Below are 15,154 nucleotides of genomic sequence, written 5' to 3' on the forward strand. Positions count from 1 at the left end.
CCGGACACGTTAACATTTCACCCAAAATATAAAAAATTTGTTTACAAGAAAATGGCTTCAAACATGCTGACAGAAGCACGCTGCAGCCCTCAGAAAGCAAACAGACCATTGAAAACAAACTACAGTTCCTTTTAATTTTATTACAAAAACAAAAAACAGAATTTTCAGAATTAACAGTACAACATTTCTACTCAGAATGAACAAAAGAGGGACAAAGAGGAGGACAAGTGCTAGGGAGACAGTGTGTGTGTGTGTGTGTGTGTGTGTGTATATATGTGTGTGTGTGTGCCTGTCTGCATGTTTACAAACCCATTTAAAAAAAGAAATAATCAGAAAAGATTTATATCTGCCCCCCTTCAAAAAAAGATCTTATTACCACAATTTAACAAACACTGAAGAAAACATGAGGGGACGTGATGAGGAGGGGGAGGAGAGGAGAGAGGGAATCATAAGCTTCTCAGTTATTATATAAAACACTTGGCAGAGGATATGTCAAGTCCTCTCTTTTATTATCCATTAGTTAAGAAAGTCATCTTTTTTTTTTTTTTTTTTTTTAAACAGAAAATAAACAATGCTTGCAATAAAAACCCATTTAAACACACATGCACGCACACACACCCACACATACACACACACACACACACAAACATGAAACCCTGATGGATGGATGGAGATGGGAGGAGGAAACAAAAGAGAGAATGAGGAAGGAATGAAGAGGGAAAAAAAAAAAAAAAAGGCTAATGAATGAAAAGTGTGTGTCTGTCCACCATTTCAACATGACACTTCACTGACCAACACACAAAAAAAAAAAAATAAAAAAAAATAAAGGGGCTTCTAAGTCTATGTACACGTCGTGTGTCTGCGCGTGTGTTTGTGTGAAGTGTATGAGTGAAAAAAGAGCCAGACGGTGTTTGGTGGGTTGAGGGTCAGGTAGGTTTGGCAGTATGTGTGTGTGCGCATTTATCTGTGTGTGTGTGTGTGTGAGTGAGAGAGAGAGAGAGAGAGAGAGAGACATTTAGGACCGTCGCTTCTTCTTGCTGGGTGGGGCTACTGTCCGGACCTTTCTCTTCCTGTTGGAGGTGTCCTCGTCCTCATAGTGACTCTCTCTGTCAGCTGGAGTGCGAGAAGAGCAGAAGTTACTCTATTACCATCTTTAACAGAGAGCACATGGTGTGTTTATCCATTTGTTAATTGATCTTTAATTTTGTGCTGTTGTCTGAGCTTTCTTGAAATTCTAAATCTTTTAATTAATTTATTTTTTTTTATTTCAGCAGTTGTTTAGCTCTTGCATCACCAATCCATAATGCATGGTGTGCAACTGATGGTAGTACGTAGGGCTGAACAATAGGAAAACATAAATAAAATAAAAATATAGTGACTGTTTTTACAGATATTATGATACGACTCATGATTCGAGTGGGAATGGTTAAGTTTTGGTGAAACTTTTTTTCCACATGGTAACATCATGGCAACACAAGAAGCGACGTCCTAACTTTATTTAACTTTCACACCTTAAACGACAGATAAGCAATAAACTGCAGATTAGGACTGAATGATATGGGGGGGGGATAAAATAAAATTAAGATGTTGTGATTCTTGTTGGGGCTAGTACCAAACAGACAGGTTCTTTTATGACTCAGGAATAAGATTTGTACTCTGGGGCATCTCTGTAGCACCACAACACATGCGGTGATAATGCACAAACATGTTGAGACACATTTTACCTTTATTTTATTTCCTGTGATATTGCAATTTCGATTATATTTCGATTAACTGTGCAGCCCTGCAGATACGAACCTTTCCTGGCTTCTTCCTCCAGCTCGTCCCAGTCTTTACCGCTCTCCTCCTCACTGCCCAGTGACGCACTGTAGTCTGAAAAACACAGCATACGACAGACACTAAGAGCTCTGAGCACTGTCATATATGACGAAGAACATCGCATCTTCACATTTAAGAAGCCAGAATCAGACAACGTTTGGTATTTTTGTTTGACAAATATCTACTCTCAAAAATGCTGCCGATTTATTTTTCTGTTGATAATTGCAGCTCCTCACAAATGTCGCCTAACAAAAAAAAAAAAAAACTTTCTGCAATCATACTAGAGTCCTCTGTCTCTGAGCTGTAATCCTCATCACTGTCTTCCTCCTCCTCCTCTTCTTCATCTGCAGATGGGTTGAATGTCTCGTCCTCCATTTCAGACTCTGAATCTTCCTCTCCACCGCTTCCCTGAAACCAGACACAGCAAGATATAACCACGAACACAGAAACGCAGAATCTGTCGTTTGTGATTATTCATGTCTGAAACAGATTCGATAAAAGAAAACAGGAACAGAACGCACCTCGCTCTCCGGGTCTAAGAAAGACCAGCCGCCCTGCTCGAAGAAGCCCTCGGGGTCATCGACGATGGTCTTCATGATCTTGGTCCAGTTCAGAGACTGGACTCCCTCTGTGTACTTGATGTCACACGAGCTGAGGAAGAGACAGAAAACATGTTAATACACAATAACTATCATTTTAATCCAAATAATCTGCTGAACAAGTTAAAATAAAACATTACTGCGTTAACTGGGCCTTACTTGAGCCACTCCTTGATGGGGTCGAGGGAGTTGACGGGCACAGCGTTGATCATGGTGACCTTCTTGTTGTAGTCCTTGTAGACGATGACCACGTCGAAGTTCTTCAGGTGGAACTGCACACGCTCAAAGTGGACCAACTCCACCTCGTCCAGAGTCACGACAAACGGCGGCTAAACGGAAAAGATTTTAAGAAAACGGAGAAAATGTTTTGGTAAATGACATTAATATTGAAGAAAAATCATCAGAAACACACTTCATGAATAAAAATGAATATGCTCAATATTTCAAAATAAGACATTATATCTTGATTAATGAGATAAAACTAGTCAAACTATTTCTCTTCAAGATTTTCTTCATCTATAAACCAGTTAAACCTTTCGGCTGTTTTTCTATTTTTCCATAGGGTTTTAAAACAGGAGAAGTGAATCATCTGCATCAAAGTCAAGTGGTCTCAAAACTCGTCACAATAAAGAAAGAAAAAAAGCTCTTCAACAGTTGCAGGCTCAGTGTTCTCACTCACCCATTCAGTAACATTGACAAGGGAACTGGACGTGGGTTGTAGCAGGCAGGTACTCCTGTAGGGGGCACCCTGGAACCTGGAAGCAAATACAAACAGCACAAACAATCAGTCCACCTGCTCATGCCGCTTCTCCTCTGATTCTACATTCACGTCCAGCTCAGCATTCACTCAGAGCGGGATCGATCCGTTCGCTCACCCCAGGTCTCTGAAGGGCACCTCGAACTCCAGCTCCTCTTTAGTCAGCGTCTCCACCTTCTCGATGAAGTTCTTGAAGGCCGACTTGAGCTTGTGCCTCATCTCCCGCTCCATCTGCTCGGCGTACAGGTCATCTCGGTCGTGCATGTGTTGGTGTTTGCCCAAGTCTGTGGTGATCTCGCCGACCTCCGTGTAGAACTGGACGTCTGTGTGGCGTCTCTTACCAAACATGATGGCGTTCTGGAGGAAAAGTGACGGACGAAATGAAACATTAGCAATCCTGATGTTACACTTCATACAGATGCATTTTTCCTCATTCAGTGTTTCTGCAGGGTTCACTTCAAGTTTTTGAGTTTTAAGAGATTTTTAATACCAGATTAAATTCAATATAATACCCGTCTCACAATCATACAGGCAGGAATATGAAAATTTAATTCCTAATAATATCGTTAATTAACATGACATGGATAAGCAGGATAAAATGGATGGATTGATTAACCAATGAGGAATGATTGACTGACTGAGAAATACTGAAGACGTTTGTAAATTCAATTTAAGATTTTAATATCTCCTAAGGCCTTCTTTGATGAAAAGCATTAAATTAAATCAGGTTTAAAGACTTTAAGACCTGCAGACACCCTGGAGTATTTTCTGGGGGGAAATACTGGGTTTATTATTTGGAACTACTTTGTTCTCTTAGCTTAACAAAAAGCCTGGAAACAGCGAGCCTGGTTCTGTTCAAAGGCAACAAAATCCACCTGCCAGCAAATCTAAAGCTCACTAGTTACCATGTCATATATCTAATTTGTTTATCCTGTACAAAAACAAAGTGTGAAAACATCAATCCACCCATTCTCAGTGTTTATGCTACGCTAAACTAAACTAAGCTAAGCTAAGCAGCTGCTGGCTGTTTATTCATATCTAGCGAACAGACAAGCAAAACTCCTCTAAATGTCAAAGGATTCCTTGAAGGGAGAAACGTCTGGTTTCTCTAGTTTCACAGACGCACCTTGAGGTGGAAGTGCAGTACAATGATCATCTCCCCGTCGCACGGCTGGAAGATGGCGTGTTTGATGTTGTTGTAAAGGATGTCCACTTTGTCGCCTCGGACTGATGTGAAACGGAAACCTGTAGGAGACCAGAGAAGTTCACCGACCGCCTCCACACTGCACTGATCAAAGTTTGTGTTCCAGACACGAGCGTTCCTGTGTGCTCACCATTAGTATGAGCCTCCAGCGAGCCCTGCATCCTCTTCTGTGCGATGTTGGGTCTGATGTAGAGGTCTTTGAGTTTGGGGTTGCTGCGGTTGAGGTTGATGACCAGCGAGTCCTGCTTGACGATGCCCTCCTTCTCCTTCTCTTCAGCCTCTCGCGTCTTGTAGCGTTTCTGTACCTCCTTGATGATGCGGAAAGCGTTCTGCAGGTTGGTGGAGGGTACCGACGTGTCGCCGGGAGCCTTCAGGTTGGACGCTCGGTACGTGCTGGGGGGAAGCGGCAGGGGTGTTAGTGGTATAATTAGAATAATCAGGATGATTAGAATTGATGTTAACGTGCAGGCAAATTAAAAATATACTACACCACAGTCATAAAAATTACCAGGTGAACATACATACAATGAAAATCAAAAATCATCTAGAAAAAGAAACATTAAATGCTCAACTTATATTTCTTAAAAAAAATTATTCTCTCTCTATTCGTCTGTTTGCAAAAACTGGGCGGGAAATTCAGACAATATTCACTGTTAAATAGTTAAAACTCACATTTCTTTGACAAAAGTGGCGTCGGGGTTGGGGAAGATGTTTCCCTCCTGTCGTCCCAGAGAGCTGCCAGGGACGTAGAAGTTGATCCTCAGGTAGGTGTAGTCTCCCTCTACAGACATGCTGATGTTCTGGGCCGGAGAAAAAAAAAAAAAAGAAGAAGACACAGAAGAAAGAAAAGCAAAGAGATCAGTCAATATGAAAGACTAAAACAAACTTGTATAAATAATCTGCTGTCATCAGTAAGACAAACAAATGCTGGTGGACAGTTGGAGGTAACCTCAGCATACCTTGATGGTGGCGATGTGGAACGGCGTGGCGATACCAAAGACGGGCATGACGACGGTCTCGTACTTTTTGTCAATGAAGATCTTCATTTCTCTGATGTCTTTTTCTCTGGGCATCTGAGAGACGTTCTTATAGGACACGTTAGATTTTCTGGCCCTGAGAGGAAACAAGAGTCGACTCAATTAATGACCGCTAACTTAATCACAGCTCGGTGGCGTTGCAGAGCGGCTGCCCACAGCTCTCTTTAGGTCAGGGATACAGTGATTGTTACTGACCCTGATGCTGATCTGATTACACTGATTACGTCTCATCCAGATGTGACAACGCACATTTAATAAGTTGTTGCATTTTGAAGCTACTGCTGTTACTCATCACTACGTTCACAGTGGCCTTCACTGGAAGTTGGAGGCATTGACGACAGTAACAGTTAGATAATGACTCACTTTATGAAAGCAAGATAATCTGTCAGGACCTTATTTGGTGACATCACACAGACAAAGTAACACTGGTCTTTACCACATGATTTGGTGAACCAGTGCAAAAAAAAAAAACAAAAAAACAAAAAACAAAAAAAACAGTTCTCATGTTACATCTCATTAACAACAAACTCTTTGCAACCAGAATATGGAAATTTTACTGAGGCTGATGCATCATATCAATGTAAGCCCTCTACATTAATGTAATTAAATATTTATTCAAGCCTGAAAAGAATGTGTACGAGTGTCTCTGGTAAAATTTCAAATGTTTTCACAGCTGAAGTCGGGTGTTTACTTGCATGAGAATGATGCCAATAATCTTCATGCAGTGATGTAGCATAATAGAGATATCAGATTTGAGAAAAAGACCATTAAAATAATCAGTATCAGGAGAGAAAAGGACATTTAAAGAAATATTTGGGCACTAAAGTAGAGTTACAGACATAGATAAAGCTGAATGGAACAGGTGTAGATTAACAGCTATTGCCATAAATTTGTTTTTTATGTCATCTAGCTGCTAGTGTCAGTGAGGCTGATTCAGACTTGTATTAAGTTAAGTGTCTTTTTTTCCTGGATTCACCTGCTGCTTTGTGATAAAGATCCACTTCAGCTTCACAAAACTAAAACAAACAGCTCTGACTGCTCTGTCTGCACAGTTCAGTTCAGGTGCTGCAACCAGTCACATTCAAACCTCCACCCTCTAGCGCCTCCTTCAGGCCCCCACCACTCACTTCTGAATCTGCTGCTCTCCTTTCTGCTCCGTCAGACGACGCTTGGCTTCTTCGTTCAAATGATTGGCCAACTCCTTCTGGTGAGCCCGCCTCTTCTCCTCCGCCGTCATCTCGTTCTGAGTTTGACAACAGAGACAACTGAGTGGCGGCGCAGAGGCACCAGAGTCCAAGATTTTGTGAAAGGAAATAAAATTTAAAAAAAAATTTCACAACACACATGCAGAATACAGGCATGTGTCACAGCTTTGGATGGTCAAAACACACAAACAAAACAAAACTAACCAAAAAAAAAAAAAAAAAACAAACTCACTGAAATGAACATGTAAAACTTTTTCCCATCAGCAAGTGGATCTTTACAACTAAACCAGTTCAGCCGATGAGATTTTAGAAGAAACGATGAATACTTACCTTCCCAAGTAGCTGGTAGAGTACAAAGACATTCACACTCTTAGTTATTAACACACTGTCAAGGTGGCAAATAAACACTGATCACCACTCAACATATCCAACAACACACTCACTCTGGTTCTGTCTGCGAGCAGCGCCGCACTCCGAGCTCCCTTCCCCAGCAGCTCCTCGGCATCGTCGCCATCTTCCTCCTCGTCCTCTTCATCGTCGTTCTGAGAGACAACAAAAACAAGACACACCACAAAACGTTTCATTAGGCTTTATGTTCTGTCTCCTGCTGCTCTCTGTGGTCACCTATACTGTGTTTTAATACAGCTGAAATTATGATGGAATTGTTCTCTTTACACAGGTTTCTATTGTAAGACTGTTCCGTCGACCAGGGGCCAGATGAAAATCATTTATGATCACAACATCGTCACAAAATAAACCGAACACTTCATTGTTTATATTGACATTTAAAACCAGTGATGACTTTAGGAGCAACAGAAAAGATTGTTATAGTCAGGCGGAGCCAAAAAGCATCAGTTTCCATCGAAAGCAGCTGAAAACTATACGCTGTATTAGAAATGTGGCTGCTGGAGAACAGACGCTTCACTTCTGAAACCTTCCCAGTGGACTGAGCCAAATACTGTGTACATTATCATCATTATTATTATAGAACATAAACACAATGGATTTTTTTTTTATACTGGGGAAAATTGTCTATATGTACGTGTAAATATCGCTTTAAGAATTGTGTTGCTCACATCAACTCATGAAATTATATTGTAAATATTAATATAGTTGCTATAGTTGAAAAACAACAGGTATGATTTAAAATATTTAGTATGTCAAAGAGGTATCTGTTTGCCTTGAACTTGTTTTGTTTGTGAAATTTCTTACAAGACGTTGAAATGGTGCGGAGAGAAACCCACCTTCAAGAAGATTCCCACGTTTTTTATCTTCTTCTTAACTGGTGTGAGTATCGTGGCGGCTTCTTCCTGTTACAGAAGCATTTCAGGTTGTTAGATGCTGTAGAACCGAGTTTGTGTAAAAATGAATTAACTTGGATTGTAATTTTTATGCAGCATCAGTGATACCAAGAGATGGAGAAAACACTAAGATGTTAAGATCAAATTCCTTAAGCTTGAATTATACAGAGCACACACACACACACACACACTCTTTTTAGCCTGGGTAAAGTGGCTCTTACCTCATTGATCTGTATTGTGTCGCCAATAAACAAGGCATACTTTTTCTGCTCGTCCTTCTTGCCATCTTTATTCATAAGGTCAGCAAAACCCAAGCTGATACTGAACACCATGCCTGGAAGAGACACACGCAGGTTATCAAGTTTGGTTTGAGTTCTCAATATCAGATAAATGGCAATCGCTAAACTTTTTTCTCTGCATGTGCTGAATTTAAATCCCTGTTTAACAGAACAATTCAAACATGGAGCATCATGTCTCACCTTTTTTCAGTTTGTACTGGTTTTTAGCGTTCACAACCAAGGAGCCTTCTCTGAACTCGATTCCCATCGCAAAGCTACAAAAAGAAAAGAAAAATGGCGACATGAGTGGAAAAGACTGAGTGTATGTTGAGCAGACAGAAGGCATTTGTGTGTATTTACCCGAGGTTTTTGGTCAGCTTTGATACAAGGTCTGACTTCTCCTTCTTCATGTACTCCAGAACGGCGCTGTAGGCGTCGCAGATTTTTACGCCTGTGGAGGAGACACAAAATGTTTATTAACAGAAACACACACAAATGAGCTCAACATCACCGTTTCTGCACTTGATGACAAGGATCCCACTGCTTTTGGAAACTACCCACTTCTGTTTATTCTAGATCCACAATGATTTGCAAATTTACTGTTCTTTCATCAGAACATTAATGAGTAACAATTGAGACGTCATTAATCATGTCATTTTTCAAACAAAAAAAAAAAATTTTTTAAATTCACTTGTTTCAACTTTTAAAATGTGATGATCTGCTGCTTTTCTTTGTTTTATACAAATGAGTTTTGTACTGTTTGAATAAAACAAGCATTTTGAATAAAACCGCCTGAGGTTCTGAGGTTTTGCAGTTTTTCACTACAATTAATCAAGAAAATATTAGTTTGAGTCAATTGATGAGAATATTTAATAGTTACAGAGTTAGATCTTTCCCAACAAAACTTTCACACAGCTTGCTAACATCACGCTTAGTGGCTTCAGCAAGTACCCAAAGCTCGCACACTCCCAGCATGCTCCTGAACGCACCGTGTTTGAGCTCTTTGAGCAGCTCCTCCTCCACCTGCAGCAGGAAGTTGTAGTTGTCCTGCATCTCCTGAGGGGGGTCCACCATGAGGGTTCGCACCAGGTTGGAGCAGTACGACTTGTAGCGGATCCCCATGGCACACGTGATGGCACCGAAGTGCATGTGGTTCTTATCGCTGGCGCAGAGAGGGAACAGTGCCAGTTCAAATGACAGAACAGTGCAATTTATCATCAGCTAAGGATTACAGTGTTTGTCTCTTGTCAACCTCTAGGTCAGAGGTCAGAGCATCACGGATTCAAGGTCTTGTTCTAGAGCACTTCAGTTGCTTGAACCCCACAACAAAGTCTCATATCTGGGAGATCTGATTATTATCATTCTGCGAATCACTGCTTTTTGCTGCTGCCCTGTGCCACTGTATCTGAATACAACCAGGGAGAGCTTCAGTCAGTCTGGAGCATATTCAGTCCATACCAAAAACAAAATGAAAAAAACAACAAGCTGTGGCAGACTGATTGTTTTAACCTTAAGATAAAGCCAGCTAAGCTAACTGTCCCCTGGCTGTAACTTCATATTAAACAGACAGACGTGGTATCGATCTGTTCATCCAACCCTCCTTCAATTGCTCACAACAGAACATTCAGTCTCAGATTGATCTATTCAGAAAATCCTGCAGCAAGCAAAACTTTTTCAAACAGAGCTGAAACAAAATTCACGATTTTAATAACCGATTCATCACTGAAGTCTTTTCTTTACAGCAAAAAAAAACAAACATTCCAGTTCCAGCTTATGAATATTTAATATTTCAGTTAATCTATTGTAACAATAAATGAGCATCTTTAGGTTTTAAAATACTGGTTTTAAACTAGTGCTCTTCTTACATTTAATAGACCAAACAATTTATAAAATAATCAGCAGATAATGCAAAAATAAAAATAATCATTAGTTGCAGCCCTTTAAAATTTGGATTTGATAAATCAATACAGTCGTTTTTCTGACAAAGATTTTCAACAGAAAACAATGTCCTGTTTTTATAAAAATCAGCTTTCACAATCAACGTGTCACTGTGTGTCTGAAGACGGTGAGCTACCTGACAACGCTGAACTTGAGGCTGTAGTTGCCTCCACTCTGGATGATGGGAGGATAACACATCTCCACTGTGGAAGGATCAGCACCACCCAGGTACTTCTTCTCCTCGATGGCCTTCTCTACCGACTCGGCCAGTTTACTGTGACGCACTTTCTGTTGGGGAGGGGTGGGGAACAAAACGGACATTTACCTCACACAGACAAAAGATAAAAACTAAGTGTATAAACTGTCATGCTGTAAAGTTCAAGCTCTGGACTATTTATTTTAAAAGCAGGGTGCTTGTCACGACACAGTTTGCAGATCATGGTTCTAGTGCTGCATTCAGTGTCAGCACAGGAAAACCTCCCATTACTCAGGCTTGGGGGTGTTCATGCAGTATTCCAAGATGGTTTAACCACTGATTGCCTTACAGTCACATCATTCAAATAGCCTAGATTAGCTACTTGTGCATCCATCCATTACCCATTTGTAGTGATTCATTAACAACTGAAACCAGATGCAGGCTTTAATATTAGATTTTATTTAGATGTGAGTGCCTGCGATGGGTTTGTGGCAATAGTGCAAACTGGTTGACAACACTGCAGTTTACTGTCCAACAAAATCTCCAACATGGAACTGCAGCTAGAAGGCGGACATGCAGTTTCCTCAACTTGGTTTCTCACAATAACGACTGAACAATATGATGCAAATGCTCCTCAGTTTCTGTGCAGGTGAAATTTGATCTCGGCCGGGTCAGGAGAGCCCCAGACTTGCAACTTTCAGTACGCAGGTCAATACAACAGAGCTTTGGCGGTAAGAAGATTTTGCTTTTATCATTGTTTTAGTGAGTGAAAGCAAATAAAGGAAGAGGGGGAAAATGAGAGCTTTGGAGGGTGTTAAGTTGAAGCAAACTCAAAGGTCAAAACAATGATCAGAATTACACAAAGCATGGCACAAATCAGCTTTAGCTCCAGTGCAAAAATACCTGCTGCTTCTTCTCCTCACCTCATCTGCATCAACGATCTCCATGACGCGCTCCTTGAAGAACTTGGAGTAAACCTCGCTGGTGATGGCCGCCGCCTTCTTCATCAGGCTGAGCTCCCCGTCCTCCTTCACTGCCATCGTGTACGCGACCACAGCGCTGATGTCCACCTGCAGACAGGGCACAGTTCAAGAAGGAGAGGTGCTGATGATGACTAAAACACAAGACTCCCACGCTTCATTCCTAATAGCAGGTGTTAAAATGTAGTTTCTGGTGACATTTTAAAAATCACGTCTTACCTTCTCCAGTCCTTCAGCAGTGATCGTGTCGTTCCAGCTCTTCATGTACTCTCCGGGGAACTTGTCCTTGCTGAACACTCCCACTGTCTTGCCTTCTTTGCTGCCTCTGATCGCCTCGATCATCTTGTCAAAGTTGGCCTTGTTGCTTTCATTCTGGAAAAAAAAAAAGCGCATTAAGAGTCAGTTTTATCAAGAACTATTTTCCCAGCAGTACATTATAATAATTCCTGATGATATAATTAATCATGTTAATACTGGACCCAGATAAGCTGCACAAAATTAATGGCTGGATTTCCCCAATTAAAAACTGTTAATTAAAGTTAATTTAAGGCTTTGCCCTTTATTAGATGAGCATTCTGGCTACTGTACTGAAAACTGAAACTGAGCAGCACCCTATGTGCACAATCCACTGTCATAACAATCCTGCTTTTAGTTTACAAGTGTATAACGTCTCCCATCAGCCTGCAATCAGATATACAGTCAATTCACAACCCACATTACTGCCTATAGCAGGGAGGAGAAAATATTTAATCATTTTATTAATGAAATTTAAGACTTTCCACACCTTCAAAAGGCCTTTGTTTATGAGGAAACTGAATTCAATGCTTTTTAAGACCTGCAGATACCTTCTTTATGAGGGTGAGTTTTCAGCAAAAAGTGAGCAGATCCATATTTTAAAAAGAAAATACAAGGTTACAAGGATGCACAGTCATTGAATCATGCGTTCAAGACTGAAACCCCCATGGTAGTTGATTTAGAAACATTTAATCTGACTTATATAATGTAAAAAAAAACCAAAAAAAACCCACAAGTACGGTTGAAAATTTGCTGAATAAACCACAAAAGAGGAAGCTTCAAATCTTGTTTGTCAGACTGACTACACAACAGATTCCTTTTTCAGACAAACTCACCAGTCATACAGAAACCACACCCCAAGATCTTGAAATCATGCATGTACAATTGTGGAAAGGAGAGTGTGTTCTTTTCACCTTTTCCCTGGTGAGCAGGGTGATGGGCGGGACACCGTTGGCGTTCTCATTGCCTTTTGTTACAGCCACCTGTTTGAGGAAATCCACCTTCTTCTTACTGGCGAGGAAGATGATTTTGGTGTCGCAGAACACCATGATGGTGTCTGTCAACTCGTAGCCAAACAGCCAGGTCTGAGGAAAAAGAAAAGAGGGTGAATTTATTAACTGAGCTGAGAACCAGCAGATTAAGACTTTGCACAGAATTTGCACATCCTGAACATGCAGGTGTACTTCTGTTTAGCTTTAGCGCAGGTCAACACTAATTTATGGTCTTGCAATCAAGATAATGACACAATAAAAGAAATTGGCTTATCTCCACAGCACAGGTAAATATATGCTGCATTAAAATCTTTTAAAAGAAAAGCCTGAACATGAAGTGACAGTGGAAAATTGCCTCCATCCTGATCATATCATGCAGCACCTGATTGTTTAGGCTTGTGCTCGGCATCCTCCGTGATTTTATCATGCTGCTCTGGCTGGAATATGCCCTTACCTGTATGGCTGTGGATTTGGCGTATACAATCTCCTCATCCACTCCGACTGACACCACGATGGCGTCGACTTTACCAAACTCATCCTCTCCTTTCTGGAATAAAATAAAATATATATAGTGGATGAAGGAAGAAATTACAAGACCAGACTGAGGTACATCCACATTTAGATAGTATTTATCTGGGGTGAATTCTGGAAGAAAAAGTGTTAGTTTCTATTGTGGTGTTAAGAAAAGTGCTGTGTGTGTATGTGTGGAAACAGCATCACTGAAAAGTTGATGTGTGACACTTCATCAGCAACATCAGCACCTGATGCTGCATCACCTGGCCCCACATAAACGGGGCTGTAAGTCTGACAAAGCTCATCTAAAGTCTTTAAACGGCAGAAATAATGCACATAAAACACTCTCAATGTGTAGATGAATATCAGAGCCACTTATCTGGGTCCGCAAACTGATCCAGCAACACCATATTACAACTTCTGAAAACGAGTTTAAGCTCTTAAAAGTATCCACAAAGATGACCAGAGGTGATTTGACACGTTTGAGACTTCACTTGAGGTAATTTCCAGAACCTGCAGGCACCCTGCACATGTCATTTTATTCTGATGCTAATTAGCCAGCTAGCATTAGCATGTAGCGACCGTTACAAGTGTAAACTGACAGTAAGGTTGAACAGCTTGGTAGTTAGCCAAATGCCAAGCCTAACTACGTTGTAAATTGTGTTTTTACGATCCCTTTAACGCGGGTTTATTTGTCAAATTAGTCCGCACAGGTCCTCTACAAACTGAACTGCTTTGCTAGCTTGCTAGCTCGGTGGTAAACTTAAGAGCTAGCAGGCTAGCTAACGCGGTGAATGGGATGATTAGTGTGCTAACATGAGGTAGCTAGCTTATTTATCTGATACAAGAGACTGGGAAGGAGTTGGAAAGGAGTTACGGTGCAAATAAAGCTGGTCACACCGTGCATACCGAGGCCTGTTACCCCCCCATCAAGCCCCCGGTTGTCGGCGCTGAATGCGGGCACGGAGACCTCACCACTCACGCCGACAACAGAGTCCACTCGCCCAGTTGAAAAACGCGGCTAAGTCAGCGGCTTGCATCCCCCAGCAGAGCTACTTTCTCCGCGTAAAAATCAAACACAGAAGACCCACCAACTCCGACAAACCACCAGATCTTACCTTCCAATTGCTGTACAATCTCTTGATTCGGCGGTAGTACGCTTCCTTGTCCAGGTTTACCGCCATGGCGAGTCCTCTGTTGCAAACTCCAGCTCCCGGCTTCGCTTCTCAGGAGGCCGGAGGATGAGGATGAGGATGATGATGATGATGATGATGATCCGTGTCAACTAACAACAACGCACTTTCTTTCCACGCCTGCAGAGACACCACTACGAGATGATGATGATGATGATGATGATGATGCTCTTGTAATTTCACCACACAGGCCTCTTCCACTGAGGAGCCATGTAAATAAAAAAAACAACAACAACAAAAAACACGCACTAACCTTAATAACCGGATAAAACACACGAAATTAATTAAATGCAATATAATTTCTCCCTTTTCTTCGCCACAGACGACAACGCACACAGCAGTCTGGTATAATTAAGACCTCGGACCCCCCCCACCTTCCTCCTGCACCTCTTCTTCCTCTCCCTCCCCCTCCGCCTCCTCACATATCAGCTTTTATAATAAACAATCGATATTCAAACCCATTGTGACCTAATTGAACACTGACGCTCGACTCTAACTAAAAACCTTTTACGACAAAAAAATACAAACAAATGTCTAAATGCTTCATGGTGAATCCTTTTTGTTAGTTTGTGATTATAATTAATGGTTTATGGCGTATTTTCTTTTTTTTAATGTAATTTGTAACAACAGCGCCTCCTGTCTTGTGTTGACCACGCTGCTTTTCCCGCCATGGTGGGTTTTCCCGCCATCGTCATCAAGCACGCTCACTGACGTAAATCTCGCGATACAAACTGCAGCCTGAGCCTTTTTATAACTTTTGGGAAAAATATTTGTGTTTTTATCAACAGCCACATTGTTGAACATTATATATTATTTTTAATACTATTTAGCCCCTATAATATAACATAA

General features: G+C 41.1%; 1 protein-coding gene across 1 annotated transcript; it reads right to left on the bottom strand.

Annotated features, from left to right (window-relative positions):
• Positions 1-120: 120 nt before the first annotated feature.
• Positions 121-14,679, bottom strand: supt16h (SPT16 homolog, facilitates chromatin remodeling subunit). Its single transcript, XM_071459132.1, has 24 exons — positions 14,231-14,679; positions 13,054-13,146; positions 12,522-12,692; positions 11,533-11,685; positions 11,257-11,403; positions 10,274-10,425; positions 9,189-9,361; positions 8,560-8,650; positions 8,401-8,474; positions 8,143-8,255; positions 7,865-7,930; positions 7,064-7,162; positions 6,543-6,658; positions 5,338-5,491; positions 5,051-5,178; positions 4,509-4,771; positions 4,301-4,419; positions 3,293-3,531; positions 3,097-3,172; positions 2,577-2,746; positions 2,340-2,469; positions 2,100-2,226; positions 1,798-1,872; positions 121-1,113 (listed from the first exon to the last, which is right to left on the bottom strand). The coding sequence occupies exons 1-24, from the start codon at positions 14,294-14,296 to the stop codon at positions 1,016-1,018; spliced, it is 3,093 nt and encodes a 1,030-aa protein (XP_071315233.1). The 5' UTR covers positions 14,297-14,679; the 3' UTR covers positions 121-1,015.
• Positions 14,680-15,154: the final 475 nt, after the last annotated feature.

Source organism: Trachinotus anak, unplaced genomic scaffold, assembly GCF_046630095.1.
Source record: "Trachinotus anak isolate AG129_WGS33_773 ecotype Australia unplaced genomic scaffold, CSIRO_AGI_Tana_v1 ptg000023l, whole genome shotgun sequence".
NCBI classification, from domain to species: Eukaryota; Metazoa; Chordata; class Actinopteri; order Carangiformes; family Carangidae; genus Trachinotus; species Trachinotus anak.